This window comes from Lagenorhynchus albirostris, chromosome 5 (assembly GCF_949774975.1).
Source record: "Lagenorhynchus albirostris chromosome 5, mLagAlb1.1, whole genome shotgun sequence".
Taxonomy (NCBI): Eukaryota; Metazoa; Chordata; class Mammalia; order Artiodactyla; family Delphinidae; genus Lagenorhynchus; species Lagenorhynchus albirostris.
In genome coordinates this window covers 27,413,801-27,434,535 of record NC_083099.1, presented here as the reverse complement: position 1 = coordinate 27,434,535, position 20,735 = coordinate 27,413,801, and the positions used below count along the sequence as shown (strand labels likewise).

General features: G+C 53.2%; 1 protein-coding gene, 1 long non-coding RNA gene and 1 other non-coding gene across 3 annotated transcripts; 2 read left to right on the top strand and 1 right to left on the bottom strand.

Annotated features, from left to right (window-relative positions):
• Positions 1-5,885: 5,885 nt before the first annotated feature.
• On the bottom strand, positions 5,886-7,025 carry FOXL2 (forkhead box L2). Its single transcript, XM_060149171.1, has one exon. The coding sequence runs from the start codon at positions 7,023-7,025 to the stop codon at positions 5,886-5,888; it is 1,140 nt and encodes a 379-aa protein (XP_060005154.1).
• Positions 7,026-10,267: 3,242 nt separating this feature from the next.
• On the top strand, positions 10,268-19,066 carry LOC132520422 (uncharacterized). Its single transcript, XR_009540545.1, has 3 exons — positions 10,268-11,317; positions 14,159-14,234; positions 18,320-19,066. It is a non-coding gene; the product is annotated as an uncharacterized LOC132520422 (long non-coding RNA).
• LOC132521437 (U6 spliceosomal RNA) lies at positions 15,023-15,129 on the top strand. The gene has a single exon (XR_009540884.1). It is a non-coding gene; the product is annotated as a U6 spliceosomal RNA (small nuclear RNA).
• Positions 19,067-20,735: the final 1,669 nt, after the last annotated feature.

Sequence of the window (20,735 nt, the reverse complement as noted above, 5' to 3'; positions counted from 1 at the left end):
GCCCCATGCGGTCTCCGCTGTCACCCGCGGGCTGCGCCTCTGCCCGCCGCAGCTCGGCCAACCCGTTTCCTGCGTTTACCCCTCAGGTTTCCCGTTTCTCCACAAAGACCGGGGAGAGCCTCTCCCACAAGCTGACCTCCGCCACCTCCCACCTCGGGGCTACCTACTGCTTTTCTGAAAAAGGGGGAAAAAGTTCTAACAGCCCCGCGTTCCAGAGGGAGGCACCTGAGGGCGTGGGGGCGTCGGCCCAAGAGCTTGAGAGTGGCGGCTGCTGCTGGTCCCAAGCGCCTGAGTCGGTGTCACTTCGCAGGTCAGTGGGCCTTTCTCAGGGAAAACCTCATGTATCGGTGAAGACTGGCTTAGGAGAAGCGAGAGGGCCGTTGGAGGAGCCCCGGACCAGGCTCTCCGTCTGTGCCCCCACGAATCGGGTATTCCCAGCAACAGAACGCGCCTCACCCCCAGGGTCAAGAGGCTGAGGCAGGGTGGATGCAATCGCCCGAGCCCGGACGGCCAAGGTGATCAGTGGCCTGGGCTCTTGGGCCGTGCAGGGGTGGCCACAGCCGCTGCATTTGGATGTCATACCCTACGGAGTTACTGCCAAAGGCTTTTCCTTTCTTCCTCTTTCCCTCCTTTCCCCATTCTCCCCCTTCCCTTCCTCCCTCCCTCCCTTCCTCCCTTCTTTCTTACTTTCCTCTTTCAATAGGGGAAGGAAAACCATATTGACTATCTATTATAAACTGGGCATTTTGACATGAGAACATTTAATTATTTTAATAACCCTGGCAAGGTATAGGTAATTCTATTTTACAGATGAGAAAACTGAAATTCAGAAGGGTTTTTTTTCCCCCCAAGTTCCCACAGTTATTAAAGGAGGTCACCAGCCTCCACACTAGTCCTTCCAGGCTGAACAGTCCCTGTCCTTGCCCCCTCCTGCACAAACCATCTCCCTGGGGTGACATGGTCCCAGAACAAGTTTGTGAGAGCTTACCACCGAGGAGGGAGCAGCAAACAGCTGGCATAGCAGACGTTTCCAGAGTAAAATCCGCCCACAGCTCAGACCCAGCCCTGTGCTTCCTTCTCCTCTGGATGGCTCCCCCTTCACCCACTGAGCTCCCCAACATCGAACATCGGTTGGCAGGTGGGCAGCTGGGCTCGGTACTCTCAGGTCTCTCCTTAAAATTTCTGAGGCTGTTTGCCCGACAGACAGCTGGGTGACCTCTGTCTGGCTCCTTCTCTTCTCAGGACCCCAAACAAGATTTGGGGTTCCTGGGGTCCAGACACTCTTGTGACAGATGGAGCCCTCTCTCCAGAAAGCAGAAAGCCAATCAGATCACTTGGTTTCAAGAATCCTTCAGAAGTGAAGTGAAGAATCTTTCACTTCTGGTTGTGGTTCTGGGGCATGAAGGTCGCTCCCAACCACTCCAGGCCTCCGGTCCCCACCACAGAGGAGAGGTGTGGGCTCCTGGGCCCATCCCTTCATACAGGTTCCATAGGCTACTCCCAGAAGCAGGGGCTGCCCTCCAGAGGCAGCGGGACTGACAAGGCATAGTCACCGCTGGCTTATCTCCATAGAGTGGGAGCATCGCAGGAAACCTCAGCCTGACCAAGCCGCTCTTCCTGGAGCCTGACCCACTCCTGGAGACCAGGAGCCTGGCTCAGCGGTTCTGGTGCACCAGACCTCCATTAAGGGAAGAGTTTATTCATGGGCCGATTGTCTTGGGTCTGACCCAGTTTCCTGGCCCATCCTCTCCTGCCCATCTGGCTGCAAGAAGCCCTGGTCCACCCCTGGTTTCCACCCACCACCAGGGGGCTCTTCCCAGCCTGGAGCTCCAGCCTTGGCTAGCGAGAGGCCCAGGCAAGGGCAGAAGGACACCTAACCTCAGGCGAAAGGTCTTGGGCTTCCTGCCTGCCCAAAGCCAGGAGGGAGAGCAGTGAACGCTTTACTTAGGCAAGGGGGAAACAGGCCCAGAACACCCTCTGGAGTAGGGTGCAGAGCCATCCCAGAGAACCTCCTAGGTCCCCATTTTACAGTCCCTTGGTGCATGTACTGCACTGGCAAAGATTTCTCCCAGGTCCCCCTGCGAACTGGACACTCTCCCCCACCAGAACCCAAGTACTCTGGCTGGGCAGTTCTAGGGGGTGGGGATGACCAAGAATTTGTGTGTAAACGTGAGGAGAGGGGCTCATCTTGTCAGTGCTGAGTGTGAGGATGTTTACATGCATCCAAGTGCGCACATACTCCTCATTCAACGCCATGTGTAGCAACTCATTACCCAGGACATGCAGAAATTGGCAACGTATTTATATCAAGCTATTTACGTTGTATTTACAATACACTCTGGCAAACATATATACATATACCCACATGGTCTGGCCATCTAGACCAGACTGTATATGCTAAGGCATAATTGCTACATATCAGGAACTCTCTTAAATACTTTTGTCCTTGCTTAGGGAATTCCTTAAATCATCTTCTCTAACAGAAACTCAAAAGTGCAAAGAGGGAGAGGAAAGAAAGGAAATGAAAGATGAAGAAAATCAACCATTGCCCCGAACTTGTAACACTGGGGGGAAATGACCAAACTGTAGAGATTTGGAGAACCTCCTGGGGCTGGAATTAGAGACAGATGTCTTTCTGCGGGCATCCATGGGGAAGTGGGGTATGACTTGGCTCCCTTCTCTCAACTCCTCTAATCCCTGTGTAGACCAGGAATCCCTCCCCGATTCCTCCATCTCATCCTCCGAACTGGGTGAGGCTACTGCTCTTTCCCCAGTCGTGGGTGCCTCTCGCCTTTTAGTTCTTGGGGGACAGAGAAAGGCTCTGTCCTTCAGCGCTGGCCTAGGCCAACTTCCCCACCTCACCGGAGGCTCTGCCCAGAAGACTTCCCTTCTCTTCTTTCTCTGCTTGGAATAGCAGTTGTGGGGTGCTGAGAGCCAGCCTTGGAACAGAGAGCCTCGACCAGCTGAAGCAAAGGCTCTGTATGTATTCTCTGTTTTCATTCAACAAACCAAAATTATATACCCAGAACATAACTGCATATGTTACCAATGACTTATGAATGCAACACACGCTGTGGTCCCAGTAACCATTCCCTGAATATTAGCCATATGATTATTACAATGCCTAAAATATATGCCCTCTCTGAGGGTGAATGACAGATATACACACCTCTCTCCCTGTCACCAGGACATGACTTACACTGTACACACACATTTGCAGCAGGCATAGACTACACAACTACCAATGAGATACACGTTCACATCACAGAAAGCACGGGCAAGCACGCAGCCATCTACTTTCTTTTCCCCACCTCACCTTAGCCAGACAAAGGTGCGACAGGTTGCCAGAAGCACCCAGACACCAAGCCTGACCAGCCTCTTGGGTTTCTCGCCTGCCGGGGCTGAAGCTCATCTGCAGCCTGCTCTGGTGCCCCCGGCCCTGGCAGGCTCCAGTCCCGGTCTCGGGGTGATGCTCCTCAGAACCCGCACGGCTTCCTCCTCCACCTTCCAGCCTCCCCGGGATGCCCGAGGAAGAAGTGGGATTTCTGAGCCTGAGCCACTTCCCCTTGGGGCCAACCACACATAACAGGGCTCCCACTCTAACACTGCCGAGGCGTAACCACCAGTATAGGCTGAAGTGGGAGGCCTGCAGGCTCATTCCTTGCCGCGGGCAGCTCCTCCCGGCTTACTGGTCGGCCTGGACCTGTGGCCGCTGCTGTACAGGCTGGGTGGGGGGCAGTGAGCAACACGTGGCTGGGAGCGGGGTCCAGCTCAAGCTGCGCTGCTGCAGTGGCAGCAAGAGTTGGTTGATACTTGTCATCCCACCGAACGACTGAAAGCTGACCACCTCTAATCCTCCTCTCAGCCCCGGCCTGTAATCCGGTCGAACTCCCGTGTGCCTGCGCGGAAGCACCGGTCTGAATTCGTTATTCGAAGAGTCTCATTAAAGAAAAAGAGAGAGAAAAGATTACATTTCTACAGCCAGGCCGTATGTTCACCTATCTCTGATACTGCCAAATCTCTTACACGTATCTCAAGGTAAATGAATTCTGACCATTAAAAATAAGGCAATCAGTCACTCGTTACGTTTGTACAGAGGTTTTCAGCTTACAGAGCATTTCCGCAACCAGGATTTTATCTATTTGGAATAAACTCTTCTGGCTGTTAGATTTAACTGGAAAAATTGAAAAGCATGAAGACAATATAATAAAAACACAGCCCATACACCTAGCACGGCTGTGGAGGAGGTAAAGTTCAAACTTGCATGGATGCAAAAATAGAACAAATCCTACGTACAGTCACGCCTTGTGAAAGAACCACGGCAAATAATGTCTCTGCGATGACGTGAAACAGCCTCAACAGACCAGCGATGACACAGAAAACAAACAATCCCCGGGAAAACAGAGCAGCAGCGACAACCACAAAGGCCCCCCACTCCGGCTGCCCTCAACCCTTGTTTATCTGAAAAAGGGTAACTTTTTGCTGAAAATCTCCCTCTTTTAACTAGCTGCTGAACAAACTTAGACGCGACGTAAATAATATAAGTCCGTGTGAAAAGAAAGAACAAAAAAATTTATTCGGGAATCGACAAGACAAAACAACAACAAACGAACAACAAAAGTGCTCTAGTTCTTTCTAGAAAAATTTGGTCCTCCAAACGACACACTACAGAACAACCAGGTCTAGAGTTTTGGGCCAGCAGGCTCGGGGCCACAAGCCCGCCTGGTCCGACTGCTGCCGGGTTTCACATTTCTCCTGCCCAAGGTGGGAGAAGCAAGACGTTTGAAAAACAAAAATCAGGGAGGGGATGAGTTGTCCCTGCAGCTTCCGCCAGGCAGGCAGTGATCTCCCGGCGCTCGGGGGTTTGCATCGGAAGATAGGGGAAATTTTTTGATATTTTTTTAAAAGATAGGTTGAGGGGGGAAATCCTCTAATTTGCAGAGGAAACCGTCTGTTACTGGGCATATTCTCCTACCTCTGTGAACACAGCTTTTTGAAGGGCCGACAGGAATTCTACTTCAAATCTCCTGTAGAGAAGATTTTCATGTTTTGCTTTAGCAAACTCCAAGGCCACAATACTTCGCCGGTTTTCCGGTGAGATTTTTCTTTTAAAAAATATATTTTTTGATATCATCTAAAATAGCCCTCCCCATCTTTTTAGCAAAACATTAGCCAGCCGCCCGGGCCTGAAGGGGCCCGAAGCGCCGGGATGGAGAGCAGGGGAAACGCAGCCTCTCTCCGAGCCCGGATGCGGTGTAAACCCGGGCGCAGGCGGCCGAGCGAGGCGGCCCCGGCTCCCTGCTCCGGCCCAACCCCCGCCCGGCCCAGTGGGCCCCAGCAAGGGGCTTCTGAACAGCTCCAAGAGGGTACGCGGAGCAAATACACTTTCGTCCCTTTCTCGGTCGGCACGGGTCTCGTTGCCCGCCCAGGCCGGCGCTTCTAGCCAAGGATGGCGCGGCAGCCGGACGGAGAGAGCCGAGCGCGAGCGCACCGACCTGTGAGAGAAGGCCAGGAGGTCTGCGCCGCCGACGCCCGGCTGCACCTCGGCCCCGGGCACTTCCTCTCCGCCGTGAATTTTGGCAACCGGTGTCCAGCTTGGACGCTGGGGCGCCCGGAGAAGACTAGGCCTGTAGAAAACGCGTGGAGAGGCGGCCTGTAGGCCGGAGGAGCGAAAGGGCATAGAGGGCAGGGAGGCGAGCACAGGAGGAGAAGCGGAGACAAAGAGGAGCGAGGGGAGCCGAGGGGAGCGCGGAGGCGCAGAGGGGCCGTGGGCGCTGGCTCAGGGGGCGGCCCCAGCGGGCGCGCGGTCTGGCTGGCGGCGGTGGCTGCGTCCAAGGCCGGCGTCGCGCGTTCCTGCATCCTCGCAGCCGGCGGGCCCTGGCCTTTCAGAGATCGAGGCGCGAGTGCAGCGCGCCGGTCTTGCTGTCGTGGTCCCAGTAAGAGCAATGCATCATGGCGAGCTCGGGCTGCCGGGCGCAGGCGAACTGCAGGCCGGGTGCGTTGGTGGGCGCGGGCGCCGGGGGCGCGGCAGTAGCCGGGCTGGCGGGGCTGAGCTGGCCGGGGGGCGGTGCGGCGGCCCCGTGGTGCGGCGGGGCCGGCGGGGGTGCGGCAGCCGCGTGCAGATGGTGTGCGTGCGGGTGTGAGTGGGGGTGAGGCGGCGGCGGCGGCGGGGGCGCGGCGGGCGGGCCTCCCAGGCCGTTGTACGAGTTCACTACGCCGGGAGGCAGCGCCATGCTCTGCACGCGTGAGTACGGCCCGTACGAGGCAGCCGGGCCCGCCAGCCCCTTGACCACAGCGGCCGCGCCTGGGCTGCCCGGGCCTGCGGCCGCCGCTGCTGCGGCCGCCGCCGCCGCGGCCGCCGCCATCTGGCACGAGGCGTAGGGCATGGGCGAGGGCGGCTGCGGCAGCGGCCACGAGTTGTTGAGGAAGCCGGACTGCAGGTACTTGGGGGGCGCCAGGTAGCCGTAGCCGTCGGTCCCCGCGCCTGCCACGCCGCAGCCACCCGCGGCACCTCCGGCCCCAAAGAGCCCCTTGCCCGGCTGGAAATGCGCGGGCGGCGGCCTGAAGGGTCGTTTCATGCGGCGGCGGCGCCGGTAGTTGCCCTTCTCGAACATGTCCTCGCAGGCCGGGTCCAGCGTCCAGTAGTTGCCCTTGCGCTCGCCGCCGCCCTCGCGCGGCACCTTGATGAAGCACTCGTTGAGGCTGAGGTTGTGGCGGATGCTATTCTGCCAGCCCTTCTTGTTCTTCTCGTAGAACGGGAACTTGGCGATAATGTACTGGTAGATGCCGGACAGCGTGAGCCTCTTCTCGGCGCTCTCACGGATCGCCATGGCGATGAGCGCCACGTACGAGTATGGGGGCTTCTGCGCCGGGTCCGGTTTCTCTGGGGCTGTCCCGGCGCCGCCGCCGCCACCCTTGCCCGGGCTCGGCGGCGGCGGCGCCTCGGGCTCCTTGGCTGCGCGGCCGGTCTCCGGGGCCAGCAGGGCCCCCGCGGCGTCCTCGGGCTCGGGATAGCTAGCCATCATGACAAAGCCGGCACGCCGCGGCCGGGTAGTCCCTGCTCTTTTCCGCTGGCGCTGGCGCGGCAAAGAGTCCCGGCGCACAAGTCCGCTCACGGCCGAGTCTCAAACTTCTGGAGACTGCGGATGCCGCCCGCGCTCTCGCTGGCGGCCTCTCGCGCCTCTCTCTTCTTTCCCTTCCCCTAGGGAGAGGTCGGCGGGAGTGGAACTCAGCCTCTGGCCATGGGCAGTCCGCCCAACAGAGAGGGGCTCCGGCTCCGCCGCCCCTCCCCGCCCAGGCCAGTCCCCGCCTCGGTGGGTTTTCTTTTCTGCGCTCTTCCCCTCCCCCCACCCTCCGGTTTCCCGAGGCAAGACCCGCGTCTCTGGCGGAGCTGCCTCCTGGAGTCCCTAGTGCGCCAGGAGCCTCGCTCTGTTCTGATTCGTATGGGCTCCGCCGAGTTCCGCTTGCGTCAGGCGCCTTCGCCCCTATAGCGGGGCGGCCAGCAGCGCATGGGAGAGTTCATCTCCAAGTCACTTTTTGTAAACGCCCCGCACAGCCCGGACCAGCCTGCCCCCTCCCAGCGAGCTTAGGGGGCCCGGCGGACAGCCGCGCTCACGCTCTCACAAGCCCTTGAATCTGCCGGTGCTCGCTCTGCGGACTGGGCCGGGAGATGCCGAGGGCCTCGGCGGAGTCCGTCCGCATTTGGCCCGTGCCCTGGGAGCTCGGGCCCTAGCGGGGAGAGGCGCGCCAAGCCTCCTCGCAGCTTCCAGGTGAAAGAAAACGACTCCTTTGCTCTGCCCTTCGCTGCTGGCTGGGGGCTAAACTTCTAGCTCCGGTCCGGGGGAGGGGCGGGACGGCGAGGGGGCCGGACGAGGGTGGGGTGCAGAGAGCTGCGCGTTGGCTTTGGGAAATTCAGCCCAGAAACGCGTGTCACTGAACGAAGAAACCTCGGCCTGTCCTGTCCCTTGCGCTCTCAGAGTGACTGGGCCGGGACGGAGCCGGGAAAGAAGATCGCTGGGAAGAGGGGCCCGGGGGCTCCGCCTGAAGCCCCTGCACCCTTCCTTGCGCCGCTCCTGGACCTAGGGACCAGACCCCTACTTAGTAACCGCGTCGTAATCCTACGGGTTGGATGTGTGCTTTAACACACAGAGACTCCCTTTAACCAAGTAGACCCCACTGTGCTCCCTGCGCCGACACAGGCGCAGATGTTGCCGTGGGGCTTTGGGGGACTGTATATGTATGTGCACCGCATCACAAATAGAAGTCATGGGGAGGGTCTGTCCTTGTGACACGTGAGATACCAGCTGTCCGGGTGTGCGTGTGCTGGTGCAGAAACACAGGTATGCACATATACAAGGTGTGATATTTATATTTATGGGGTAAAACACATTTATACTTATAGATATGTAATGGTATGTGTGTATCATGTAGCAGAGTAAATGTGGCTCATGAATATCGCATCTTCTTTCTTTTTCCTCTTTTCTCTGTCCTCTCTCTCCTTTATTTATTCTTTCCTTCCCTTCCCCATTTCCCCTTTTCTTTCTTTCTCAATTCTTCCTGCCTCTCTCGCTGCTGGTGTATATAATCTATCACAGCCTAGGAAGAAAAACAACAGGCTGTAAGGGAGGTACTTGTTCAAATCTCTCTCCTGACAAGACATTTGTTCAATCTTTCTCCAGGGCTGAGGGGTGAATTCTCACCTACTTTCAGCAGAAGTCTGATTGGGACCCAGTTGCATGCAGGGAGGTTGTCTCAGGGAAAATCAGTGTTGGCAAAATAGGTGTGTCTTTTAACAGTTAACTCAGCCTTAACAAAAAGTCTGCAATCATAAAGTGTGAGAGAGATGGCCGGTGTTTTGAGTCTTCGTGCCCCACACCCCTTGTCGCTGATGGGGCCAGGGTACTTTGTGGAAGAAGGTGAACTGAATGGATGTCACGCGGGTGTGTGTAGTGGTTGGCATGTCTGGAGTGGCTGGCCCAATGCCTGTCACTACCTCTTCCTCCCAAGCTGCCCAGTCTCTGAGGAAGCCTGAAGGGCCACTGGTGGCCTATGGGCCTTTTCCCCAGCATCCACAGGCCGCACCCTCATGTGCGGCCTCTTCCCACTCAGGCCCCTGATCTGCATTCTGAGATTAAAGGAAAGGAGGACAGGGTGATCAGGCTCTTTGGAATTCAGCATCTTGAAGATGACTCCAGAGAGCTCAGCAGGGCAGCCTGGCCTGAGCACCACAGTAAGAGGGAAAAGGTCCCAAGTGGCTTGATTGTTTTCTTTCACTGCTTCCAACATACACTGGGGCAAGCAGCTCTTCTTCAAAACTTCTGTGGTTGCTTCCTGAGCAAGAGCGAAGGTGTTTTCTTCTTCCTCACCCCGCTTAGTGCCCAGGCTATGGGTGGGAGTGGTGTGAGTTGGGTTTGGGGCTGCTGCAGATTGACCTCACTGTCCATCCTCCCCCAGGGCCTTGGCAGGGGAAAATACAGCTGGGGGGTGGGGGGCTGCTCTCTCCTCTGTTTTTTTCTGACCACCCAGGCTGGCGCCCCCTCTCTCTCCCTCTCCCTCTCTCCCCCTTGCAGGCATTTCCGCTGCTGGCCTGCAGCAGCCAGGTGTGACAGCATTGTTGTGTGTGTCATCACTTCCCTGAATTCCAAACTTGGCTCCCTTTTCAGCCTTTAAGGACTCTGTGTGTGTGTGTGTGTGTGTGTGTGTGTGTGTGTGTGTGTGTGTGTCTGTGTCTGTGTGTGTGTGTCTGTGTCTGTGTGTGTGTAGGGGTTGGGGGTAAAGGAAGGGGTTGCTCTCAAGGATTTTCTGAGTAGGAAGGAAGAGGAGTTCCTGCTCCCAGGTATCGATCTCTCCAGGAAACGGTGGGGCGCGCCTTGGTTTACTTCTCAGCCCTCTTGGGCAGGCTGGGTAGGGCCCTGCTTCTGGGCGAGGTCGGGATCCCGCCGGCAAGACAGACCGCGCCGAGGCTTGTGTGGGGCCCCAGGGCGTTGCGGCGCGCAGGGCTCCGGCTCAGTGACCTTGGGGCGGTGCCCACGTCCAAGGGCCGGGCGGAGCTCCCAGCCTCTCCGGCCCGGCTTTCCCGGCGGCCCGCAGCTGCGGCTCCGGTCTTCCAGCCCGAGCACCGCTGGCCGACGCCGTGGAGACCCTACGACCTAGCGCGGCCGCCGGCCCCGCGTCCGCCCCGCGCGGCGGAGGCCCCGACAGCCGGAGCGAGCTGTGCTCTCCGCTCTGATGGAGCGAGGCGCTCCTCTTCGCACGGCCGGGAATCCTGCAACAGCGCTGGAGCGGCCCGCGCCTTGGGAGCCTGGAGGCCGGGCCCCGCCAGGTGAGCCGCCCGGCGGCCCCGAGGCAGGCAGAGGAGCTTCCCTGGCCCCGCTCAGCTGGCCCCGAGCCGCCGGCGGCGGAGGCCCCCGAACACCCACCGCTCCCCGCTCCTGCGGGGCGAGAGGGAACTCTGCGGCGCCACGGCAGGAAAAGGGAAGCTTGAATACGCGTGGTGATTAGTACATACCCGCGCGACTCCACACCTCAACAGCTGTCAGCACCGTCCCGGCCCACCTCACCCTACGGACTCCAGGTCTCTCTACCCAGGTCACATTCCTCCATCCATCCATCTCTCTCTTAGTCAACCCCCGTTATCCCCTCCAGTTCTCCTTTCCCCCACTACTCTCTCACACTCACCTGTCACATATACTAGTTCAGATCCTGCACATTTTGGTGGAAAACCTGTCAGTCTGATGCTGGGACTCTAAGCCTCTTCACACACTCCCACACCCAGCTATCTCAAGACTGATCTCTTGGCTCCATGTCTGCAAGTCTGACTCCCAGAAGCCTGCTGATGATTCTCTGATGTCCTTGGCCTGCGGTTAGGGTGACTGGGCTGCCACGTGGACGTCACCATGGCGAGGTTGCTGTTCAGAGTTCTTTTGAGAAGCTCAGGTACAGAACATATACCTGATGCACTTGAACACACACAGGCCACTCACACAGGCTTCATCTCTGTCTTGTAGCTGTGCTTGCTGCCCGAACTGACAGGCTGCAGAGAAGTTTGCACGGTTCTCTCCCATGCACACACCCACACGGCGCCAGGCCCCAGGCCAGCCGGTATTATTCTGCCTGGTTAGGATTAGCAGAGTCACTTACCCAAATATGTGCTTGGGAGAGAGAGTGAGAAAGAGTAGGGAAGTGGTGAGAGAGAGAGAGAGAGAGAGAGAGAGAGAGAGAGAGAGAGAGGAGAGATTAAGGGAGAGAGGGAGAGAGGACGCTATTACCCATTCTGGGGAAGAACTCACAGACCAGAGCTGAGAGCTGTTTCCAGTTGGTAAGTATCTTGCTGAATTCCCCCCCCCCCTCGCCCCCACACACCAGGCCTGCGGGTGGCTGGGCTGGGAGGCAGCAGGCCAGAGTTCTGGGTTCCTCCTTACCTTACTGGTGTTGGGCTTCAAGTCCATCAGCACCTCTTTGCCCCAAGGAGTGTACGCCCTACCCTGTAGCAGGCAGACTGCAGTGCAGTTGCAGACCTTTTTCCTGGTTGAGCCTAATTCAGAAAGAAAAGGCAGAGGGAGTGGTTCCTGGGCCATGTCAGGACCTCTCCCTTCCAAAGACCTCTGGAATGCTCTCAGAGAGAGAAGCCTAGGGTGGCAGGAGTTGCTGGCCAGCTTCCTCTGGTATCCTATGGCTCTGACTCCCATGGCCCAAAGCCATTTTCTTCAGCTCTGAACAGTGAGTACCCTGACAGTAGGCCCAAACACATGCTTGAGAGCGTGATGTATTCTTGTTTAAAGTTGCCTTTTTCCCCATCCAAACTGTAAGCCTTGATGGGCAGAGACTGTGTCCTCCACTTCTCTCACTCACTGCTTTGCACCAGGGTGGGCTTAATGCATTGTAGTGGAATGGGAACATGGCTGTGCTCCACAGAGAATTGAGAGATGCCACTTTCCTTATTATGAAGCTGGAATTTCTAAGAAAGGGACTGCAGGTGGGGAAGAGTGGCTGGACCATAGAGGGCCAGCTCAGGATCTGAGAGTCCTCTGTCGTCTGGGGCTATCTGCTCATTATGGTGGTACAGCGGTGCTGCTGAACCTTAGGCAGGGACACAGGACATCTTTCTGGTTCCCCCACCCCTCCCCCACCCCCTGATCATGGCGAGGATGTGTCTGAAACAGTCAGACTTTACTAGAAAGAGAGAGGCCTCTGCATCTGTGGCAGCTAGCTTGCAAGGTAAGGCCTGCTGTCTGGAGCCTAAGCAGGCCCATGAGGCGATGCCTGAAAGAGCTCTTCCTCGTGGTTCTCATTCATATTTCTCTCCAAAAATGGGCACCATCTAAAGAGCGTCCATGTAGGAGGGCAGTTTTAGATGCCTAGCTTAGATGAAGTCCAGAGGAAGGGAGAAGGGCTGAGTTTTATGTTCCCTATTACTGGGCTTCCGAAGAAGATTTCCATCACGCCAAAATGGTGTGTGTATGTGTGTGTGCCGTTTAACTTACATATGGTAAATGATATGCACCTCAAGTGTACAGCTTGATGTATTTTTACATATAATATAACATGTAACCGCCACTCTGATCAAGATACAGAGCTTTAACGTTTCTGTCACGTCAGAAGTTTCCCTCCTATCATTTCCTCATCCATACTTACTCCCAAAGGTAACAGGTATTCTGATTTCTGTCACCATAGATGAACTTGGCGTGCTTTGAGCTTCATATAAATGGGGCATACCACATGTACTCTTTTTACTGTGGTTCCTTCTGCGTAATATGTTTTTGATATCCATGCATCTTGTTGCATGTATCAGATATTATTGCCGTGTAATATTCCACAATTTGCTTATCCATTCACCTAGTGATGGACATTTGTGTTGTTTCCGGTTTTGGGATATCATAAATAAAGCTACTGTCAACGTTTTCTACATGTCTTTTTGTGAAGGGCATTTCATTACTCGTGAATGACTACGTAGGAGAGTAGGCATCTGTTTAGTTTTAGTAGAAATTGCCAGTTTTCCAAAGTGGAAGAACAAATTACAGTGTTATACAGACAGACAGACATGCTGTAACAGGCCTTTTCCTTCTAGAAAGCATTCTCTAAAGACCGCTGTGTACCTCCAGCTATTATTATTATTGTCATCATTATAAAGGGTTAAGATAGCTATCCTTTATTAAATGCTTATTTTGAACCAGGGATTTTACATGCATTTTCTCATTTCATTTTTTTTTTTCAAGAGAAGGAAGGATTTATTACTTGCAGCAAGTAAGGAGAACACTAGGGACCTTTCCCAAAGCTGTGTCTCATTTCAATTTTTTTTTTTTTTTTTTTGCGGTACGCGGGCCTCTCACTGCTGTGGCCTCTCCCTTCGCGGAGCACAGGCTCCGGATGCGCAGGCTCAGCGGCCATGGCTCACGGGCCCAGCCGCTCCGCGGCATGTGGGATCTTCCCGGACCAGGACACGAACCCGTGTCCCCTGCATCGGCAGGCGGACTCTCAACCACCGCGCCACCAGGGAAGCCCTCTCATTTCGTTTTTATGACAACTGAATTCCCTGGTGGTCCAGTGGTAAGCTGAGGGGTTGGTGCTATTCCCATTTGATAAAGAAACTGAGGCTCACAGACGTTAAGTAACTTGCTGAAGGCCCCCAGCCACTAAGTGGCAGTTTGACTTTGGAACCCCGAGTTTCACCTCTGAGTGTGTGCCTCTGTTGCTTCCAGGTCAGGAACTCCTTCCTTCCGTCTGACCAAATCTAAGCTATTATTTATGAGGCCCATTTCCTATAACCTCTGGTCCTCCCCGCATACATGGTCACACCCACTTGAGATCTCTGTACACACACATATGCACACAGTCTTTGTCACAGCCATGCGCACCCACTGTGAAGAAGACGGGCATGGGGGCCAATTCATGAAAACCTCAAAGCTTGCCAAACCCAGGACTCTGCAACCTGACGGTGTTCCTCTCAGGGAATTTGCAGGAGAAGATTAGACCTGCAGAGAAGATTAGGCCTGCAAAGAAGATTAGGGACAAGTCTGCTTTTGGATGCTTCTGAGAAGAATTCAGAGACCATCCTTTCCTGGGAAGAGGTGAGCATTTGGTCCTCCTCCCAACACGTTGAGCCAAGTCCATAACAGTGGTGATTTAAAGGCATCAGCCTGGGGCATCCCTCTCTCTGCAGGTTCGCCCAGGGATGCTTTCATCTGGGGTTGATGGGGATGATAGCCTGGAAATGTCACACCTTGCCTGGGAAAGTGGTAAGTGGGAAGGGTGTGTGTGGTGTGTGCAGGGAGAGAGCTGCATTTCAGGACATAGCACTTGACTGAGCCTTGCAGGGAATGGTCACTCTGGGAAGGAGAGCCAACAGCCTTCTCCTCAGGACCATATCCTGAGGACATGGTCCCCAGGTATCCAAGGCCCTGGGCTTCACTGAGAGGAGTGTGCTACCCTGTGGGTGGAGACAATACGTGGGCACTATACTGCGTACCGGGCCCCTCCTCAGGCTCCTTTTCAGACTAATTGAGGCCTTGCTGGGCTCTGGGTTTGTAATTGGGGGTAATTGCTGGCAGGCTGCTGTGGTGGTACAAGCAGGCTTTTGTTGGGGGAAACTGTGGTCAGGATTTTGGAGCTTTGGGTGGGAATGCTTTCCAGGATTCCTGTGTGTTCTGTTCCAGGTACCTCCTGGCCCTAGTCTTTTGCTCGGAGGCAGCACTTCTGAGGAATGGGAACTAGTAGCACGTCTGAACAGGAAGGGCCCCCTCACGTGGATGATGGGAACTCAGGTCGAGAAATATACAAGGCCTGCTCTAGGCCACAGAGGTAGTGCAGGTGGAATGGAGGTGCTGGTGCCCGGTACTGTCACCGATGCACACCCACCACAGTCTGGGAGGCACCGTGGGGGAGTGGTTAACACAGACCTCTGTCCCAGTTCTTACATCAGCCTTGGAGATCATGGAACCTTCCTGAGCTTCAGAGTTTTAACATTTTGTCATTCTTTGAACAGGCAATATACTTGCGTATACCAAAATTTTAAAAAATATAGAAGGTGCTCGCTTCGGCAGCACATTTACTAAAATTGGAACGATACAGAGGAGATTAGCATGGCCCCTGCGCAAGGATGACACGCAAATTCGTGAAGTGTTCCATATTTTTGTATAGCTGATTCACTTCGACATAAAGCAGAAAATAACACACCATTGTAAAGTGATTATACTCCAATAAAGGTGTTTAAAAAAATATACAGAAGGCTTACAATGAAAAGTCTCCCACTTCTGTCCCCAAGTCACCCTTCTCACAGGCAGCCAGAGACCCTAGTCTCTTCTATATCTTCCTGGACATAGTTTATGCATATGCAAGCATACCACATATGTTTCCCTGCCCTCCCTCACTTTTTGCACATGGCAGCATCTAATGCACAGTGTTCTGCACCTTAGAAATCTTTCCATATCAATGCCTTCACTTTTTAGAGCTGCATGGCATTAGCTTGTTTCCAATCCTTTGCTTTTATAACTAATACTGTAATGTAAAATCTTGTATACACCTAATTTTGTAGGCGTGTGCATATATCTATACAAAAATTTCTAGAAGTATAGAGATGGGTCAAAGGGTATATGCATTTGTAACTTTGATAGATGTTACCAAATCACCCTCCTTATAGATTGAACAGTGTACACTCCCACCAAAAGTGTATGGGATTCCTGTTTCTCCACAGTCTCACTAACACACATATTTCTTTTTATGAAATAAATCTTGCAGATATAGTCAAGGACCCCTCTGTATCCTTCCTTGATCCCTCTCTGTCCCTCTCACCTGAGGTGATTACCATGGTAAATATTCCCATAGGTGTTTTAATACTTGTGTGACAGGTATCCATTCCTAGGCGATACTTAGTATTGCTTTGTGTTTCATAACTTTATATAAATGGTATCCTGCTGTGGCAGAAAGACATGTGCTTGCTTTTTCATTCAACCTTATGTTTGAGAAAAGCTCCTGGTTGATACACAAAGACAAACTCCATTCATTTTCACTTGGTTGCACCATTCCATTGTATGGACACAGCACGGTTTATTTATTCATGTTCCTGTTGAGGGATGTTGGGTTATTTCCTATTCTTTAAGGTTACCAACTGGCCTGCTATGGACGTTCCTGTATATGTCTGCTAGTGCACATGTGCCTACAGTTTACCAAGAAGTGAGACTGCTGTATCAAAGGATTCAGATATCTTCAACTTTACTAGTTATTGCTGAACACAGCCTCAGCTTCTTCATCTGTCAAACAGAGAGAGTGATCCCTGTGCCCTGGGAAGTCAGTATCAGTGAGTGAGATGGTACAGTGGGAGAGAACGTGGGCTTGAATTTCAATAGATCTATACTTAAATCCTGGCTCTTTGATCTACTTGCTGTGTGACTTTGGGCCATTATCCAGCCTCTCTGTGCCTCAGTTCCTACATCTGCAAACAGTGATAATAGTATCTAGGTTACAGAATTCTGGAGAAGACTAAATAAGATACTGTGTGAAAAGTATTTAGCACTGGGTCCGGTACATAGGAAGCACTAAAAAATCCCAGTGGTAATGATGATGATGATAATAATACCAACAATAATAATGTCTTTGATCCCTTTGTTTTTAGCCTGTTATTGTGGCATATTTCAGGCCTATAAACTAAGAGAGAGAATAGTACAATGAACCTCCATCTGGTTTCCTCTCTATCCCCACCCATTTCTTCACCCTTTCTCCACCAGATTCTTCTGAAGTCAATTCCAGGCATCATATCTGTTACTTCATTTGTATATATGTCAGTTCATATTCCTAAAATATAAGCACTTAAAAAACATAGCTACAATACCATCATCATATCTAAAAATTGAGGGTGATTTAAAAAAATTATTTATTTATTTTATTTATTTTTGTCTGCGTTGGGTCTTTGTTGCTGCGCACGGGCTTTCTCTAGTTGCGGCAAGCGGAGGTTATTCTTCATCGTGGTGCGCGGGCTTCTCATTGCAGTGGCTTCTCTCGTTGCAGAGCATGGGCTCTAGGCACATGGGCTTCAGTAGTTGTGGCTCGCGGGCTCTAGAGTGCAGGTTCAGTAGTTGTGGCGCACGGGCTTAGTTGCTCCACGGCATGTGGGATCTTCCTGGACCAGGGATCAAACCCATGTCCCCTGCATTGGCAGGCGGATTCTTTTTTTTTTTAAACATCTTTATTGGAGTATAATTGCTTTACAGTGGTGTGTTAGTTTCTGCTTTATAGCAAAGTGAATCAGTTATACATATACCTATATCCCCATATCTCCTCCCTCTTGCATCTCCCTCCCACCCTCCCTATCTCACCCCTGTAGGTGGTCACAAAGCACCGAGATGATCTCCCTGTGCTGTGCGGCTGCTTCCCACTAGCTATCTATTTTACGTTTGGTAGTGTATATATGTCCATGCCACTCTTTCACTTTGTCCCAGCTTATCCTTCCCCCTCCCCGTGTCCTCAAGTCCATTCTGTACATCTGCGTCTTTATTCCTGTCCTGGCAGGCAGATTCTTAACCACTGCACCACCAGGGAAGCCCGAGGGTGATTATTTTTTGGTATATCAAATACACAGTTAATGTTGAAAATTTCTCAATAATCTCAAAAGGACTTTACAGTTGGTTTGAGCCACGATCCAAACAAGATCCATACATTACATTTGGTTTAGATGTCTCTTAAGTCTCTTAACCTATAAATATTGCTCCTCTTTTTTTCCCTTCTTGCATTATATCTGTAAGATAGTGGGCCACTCATCCTCTAGGACAAGGCTTCTCACAGCCTGGATTTTGCTGATGGCATCCTTTAACATGCTCCTCTGTCCTCTGTATTTCCTGTGTGCTGGTAGATCTAGAGGCTTGGTTAGATCAGGTTTGATATTTTGGCAAGAACACTTTACCAATAGTGTTGCATAGTTCAATCAGGACACACTAATGTTTAGTTTTTCCTCTTTTGGATTTTAGCAGCCATTGATTATCACTGTCCAGAGCCATTATTCATTAGGGTTCATTAGCAAAATGGTTTTATTCTAATCCTGTCATTCCTTCTTCAATAATTAATGAGATTCTTCCATAAAAGAAACTCCTCCTTATCAACCATTTGATTGCCCGGAGGTAATGTCTGTGAAGGATAGGCAGGATGAATGATGGATTTTTCTTATGTTTAAAGACAGTGACAATGGGGCTGTAAGTGGTCATTTAGGAAATAGCTGATTTTGTGGGTCCTGAAAGATATTAGGAGTGTCTTCCACCCAAAAGAAGAAAGGAAGAAAAGAATGAATGAACAAATTCACAAACCCCCCAATCACATAATTTGTTTCTTCACACAGGTGTTGAACCCCTTTTCTGTGCATTGGCTGTTCCAGGTGTGGGGATGCAGTGAGGAGCAATGTGTGATTTCTGCTCACAGGGAGCCCCAGGTGACAAGTACACAGCCTGTACACATCTCCCCAGCCCAAGATGCAGGTGCCATAGGAGGCAAGAGGAAGAGAGGAGAGATTTCTGGCTGGGTAATCTGGGAAGGCCTGGCAGGTAAAGGTCTCGTCCCCCAGGAGAGGCTGAGCTGCCCTTCTCACCCCCACCCCCCGCCCCCCGCCATGCCATTGCATGGGCCAGAAGACAGCATGTTACTGCCTTAATCAAGGAGTGCTTTCACCTTTGTACCTGTCAGGTGCCAAGGTATGTGCCAAGTGTTATGGTGGACATAAGAAAAGACCTACTTTCTACCCACGAAGAGTTCTCTTCAGTCTGATTGGGAAGAAAAACAACACACACTCGATCCACAACAGATCAGCAAGCGTTGGTTGTAATTCAACAAAGTTTTCTGAAGTGTTTACGGTATGCCAGAAGGAGGGCCTCCTGCCTTCAGCAGGCTGTATGGCCTTCTCGGCATGTCCGTGTTTTGGGTGCTCTGTGTTCCTGTCCACCCCTCCTCTCACCCCAAACTCGGGGTGCATCCTTGGTCATGTGGGCCTTGGTAAAGTTGACTTACCTATCAGTGTCTTCTCAGTTACTTGCTGGTCATCCTTTAAGTCTACTCAAGGATCATCTCCTCTTGGAGGTATTCCCTGGCCCAATAATCTGTTGATACATCAGCAGGCTGGGCTGGGTGTTTGGGGTCCTACGGCACGTTGTCTGTGCTTTCTTCTATCTCAGCAATTATTACCCTCTGCTGTAAATTATTTGTTAATTTGTTTATCTCCTTCTCCTAGACTGTGAACCCCCTGAGAACAGGGGCTGTTTTCTCATCATCTTTGTATTCTTAGTGCCTGACGTATCTGTAGTGCAGAAAATGTTCGTTGAATGAATGTCTGAGACTCCACATTTAGCGCTTCTTTCTCTTAGGCGCAGATTCAGTCTGGGAAGAGATGAGGCATTCAAATGTTATTAGTCACTGACACTTTAGTATGAATCATTCCAGTGTTTCATTATAGTTCTGTGAGAGGTAGAAACTGGGAATGGGAGGAACTCTAGGACAAGAGTTAGGGGTCCGCACGTGTTATGTTCTCGGATAGTGAGGTGCCAGGGTGAAGAGGAGGGAATTCAGGATGGGAGAGGGTCCCGGAGGGCTCGAAGGCAAAGGCTGCCGGCGGTATCGTCAGACGCTCAAGCGGAGGAAAGAAAGGGCAGCTTCCGGGTGTGCCAGGCCCGCCGCGTGCCTTGGGTGTAGGACGTTGACGGTGCACGGTGCGTCCAACGGGCCGGAAGTCGGAAGTCGGGCTGGCCCGACGTGGGGGTCTTCCTCGCTTTGTAGCGCCGGAAGCGGCAGCCGGCTGTGGGGCTCAGAGCCGTGCCGGGCCGTACCGTGTTATCCTACCCCGCGGCGGTGCAGGAAGCCCCTGGGGAGCGCACCCGAGCCCCCGGCGCCGGGCCTCCGCCCGGGCGTGGTACGTGGCCCTCGGCTCTCAGCGCAGACGCGCTCGCCCAGGGAGGCGGGGTCGGCCGGGGTCCTGCACTGCGGCCGCCTCGCCATCTTCATGTCTCTTTGACGTCCTCAGAGATGCTGGCCTCGCCACCTCCCGCCTCTGCTAAGCCCTGCCTCGGAGGCCCCGTCCCGGGAGAGGAATAAAAGATACGCCCCGAGACGGCGGGACCGACTGCAGCTTCCTGTGGCCGCAAGAAGGCGTAGCTAAGACATTCTCTAGGTAGGGGCGACCCTGGAGACAAGGTAAAGTCCAGATGGAGGGAACACCTGTGTGGGGAGGCTGGCGTTTCGTTCGGGACAGCCAGGACTGCCTTGGCTCTAATGTTCTGTGAGAAACGGGTGCCCACAGGTTCTGGGACATTATTTATTTGTCACGGGGTGGTCCTTCCTTCATCCGAAGAGTGTAAATCGAGAACAAATCACAGAGGCTGAGTGTGCCCTCACAGTTCCACAAACATTCTGCACTTTGTGTGTCCACACATTACACATAGTTGTTCACCTGTGTCCTCACTGGTGTGTGTGTGCGTGGCCGCGCACACCCCCGCACCCACACAGTGCCCCACCCCACCCCTTTTCTCTCCAGTTTGTGTCTTAAAAAAACTGTCCGTATCGAATGCCTATTATATATGGCAGGCTGCTTTCTCCATTTTTCAGGTCTGGGAAGGGCATTTCTGTTAAGATCCCACCAGATTTTCTTTGGCTTCTGGGACTGTGGGGCAAATTGTTTGCAAACTTTAAATTACGTGAGCCATCAGGGAGGAGCAAGCTTCTATTGCATATGTGGGTTTGCTTGCGACTGGCTGCCCCCCTAAGGACTACCT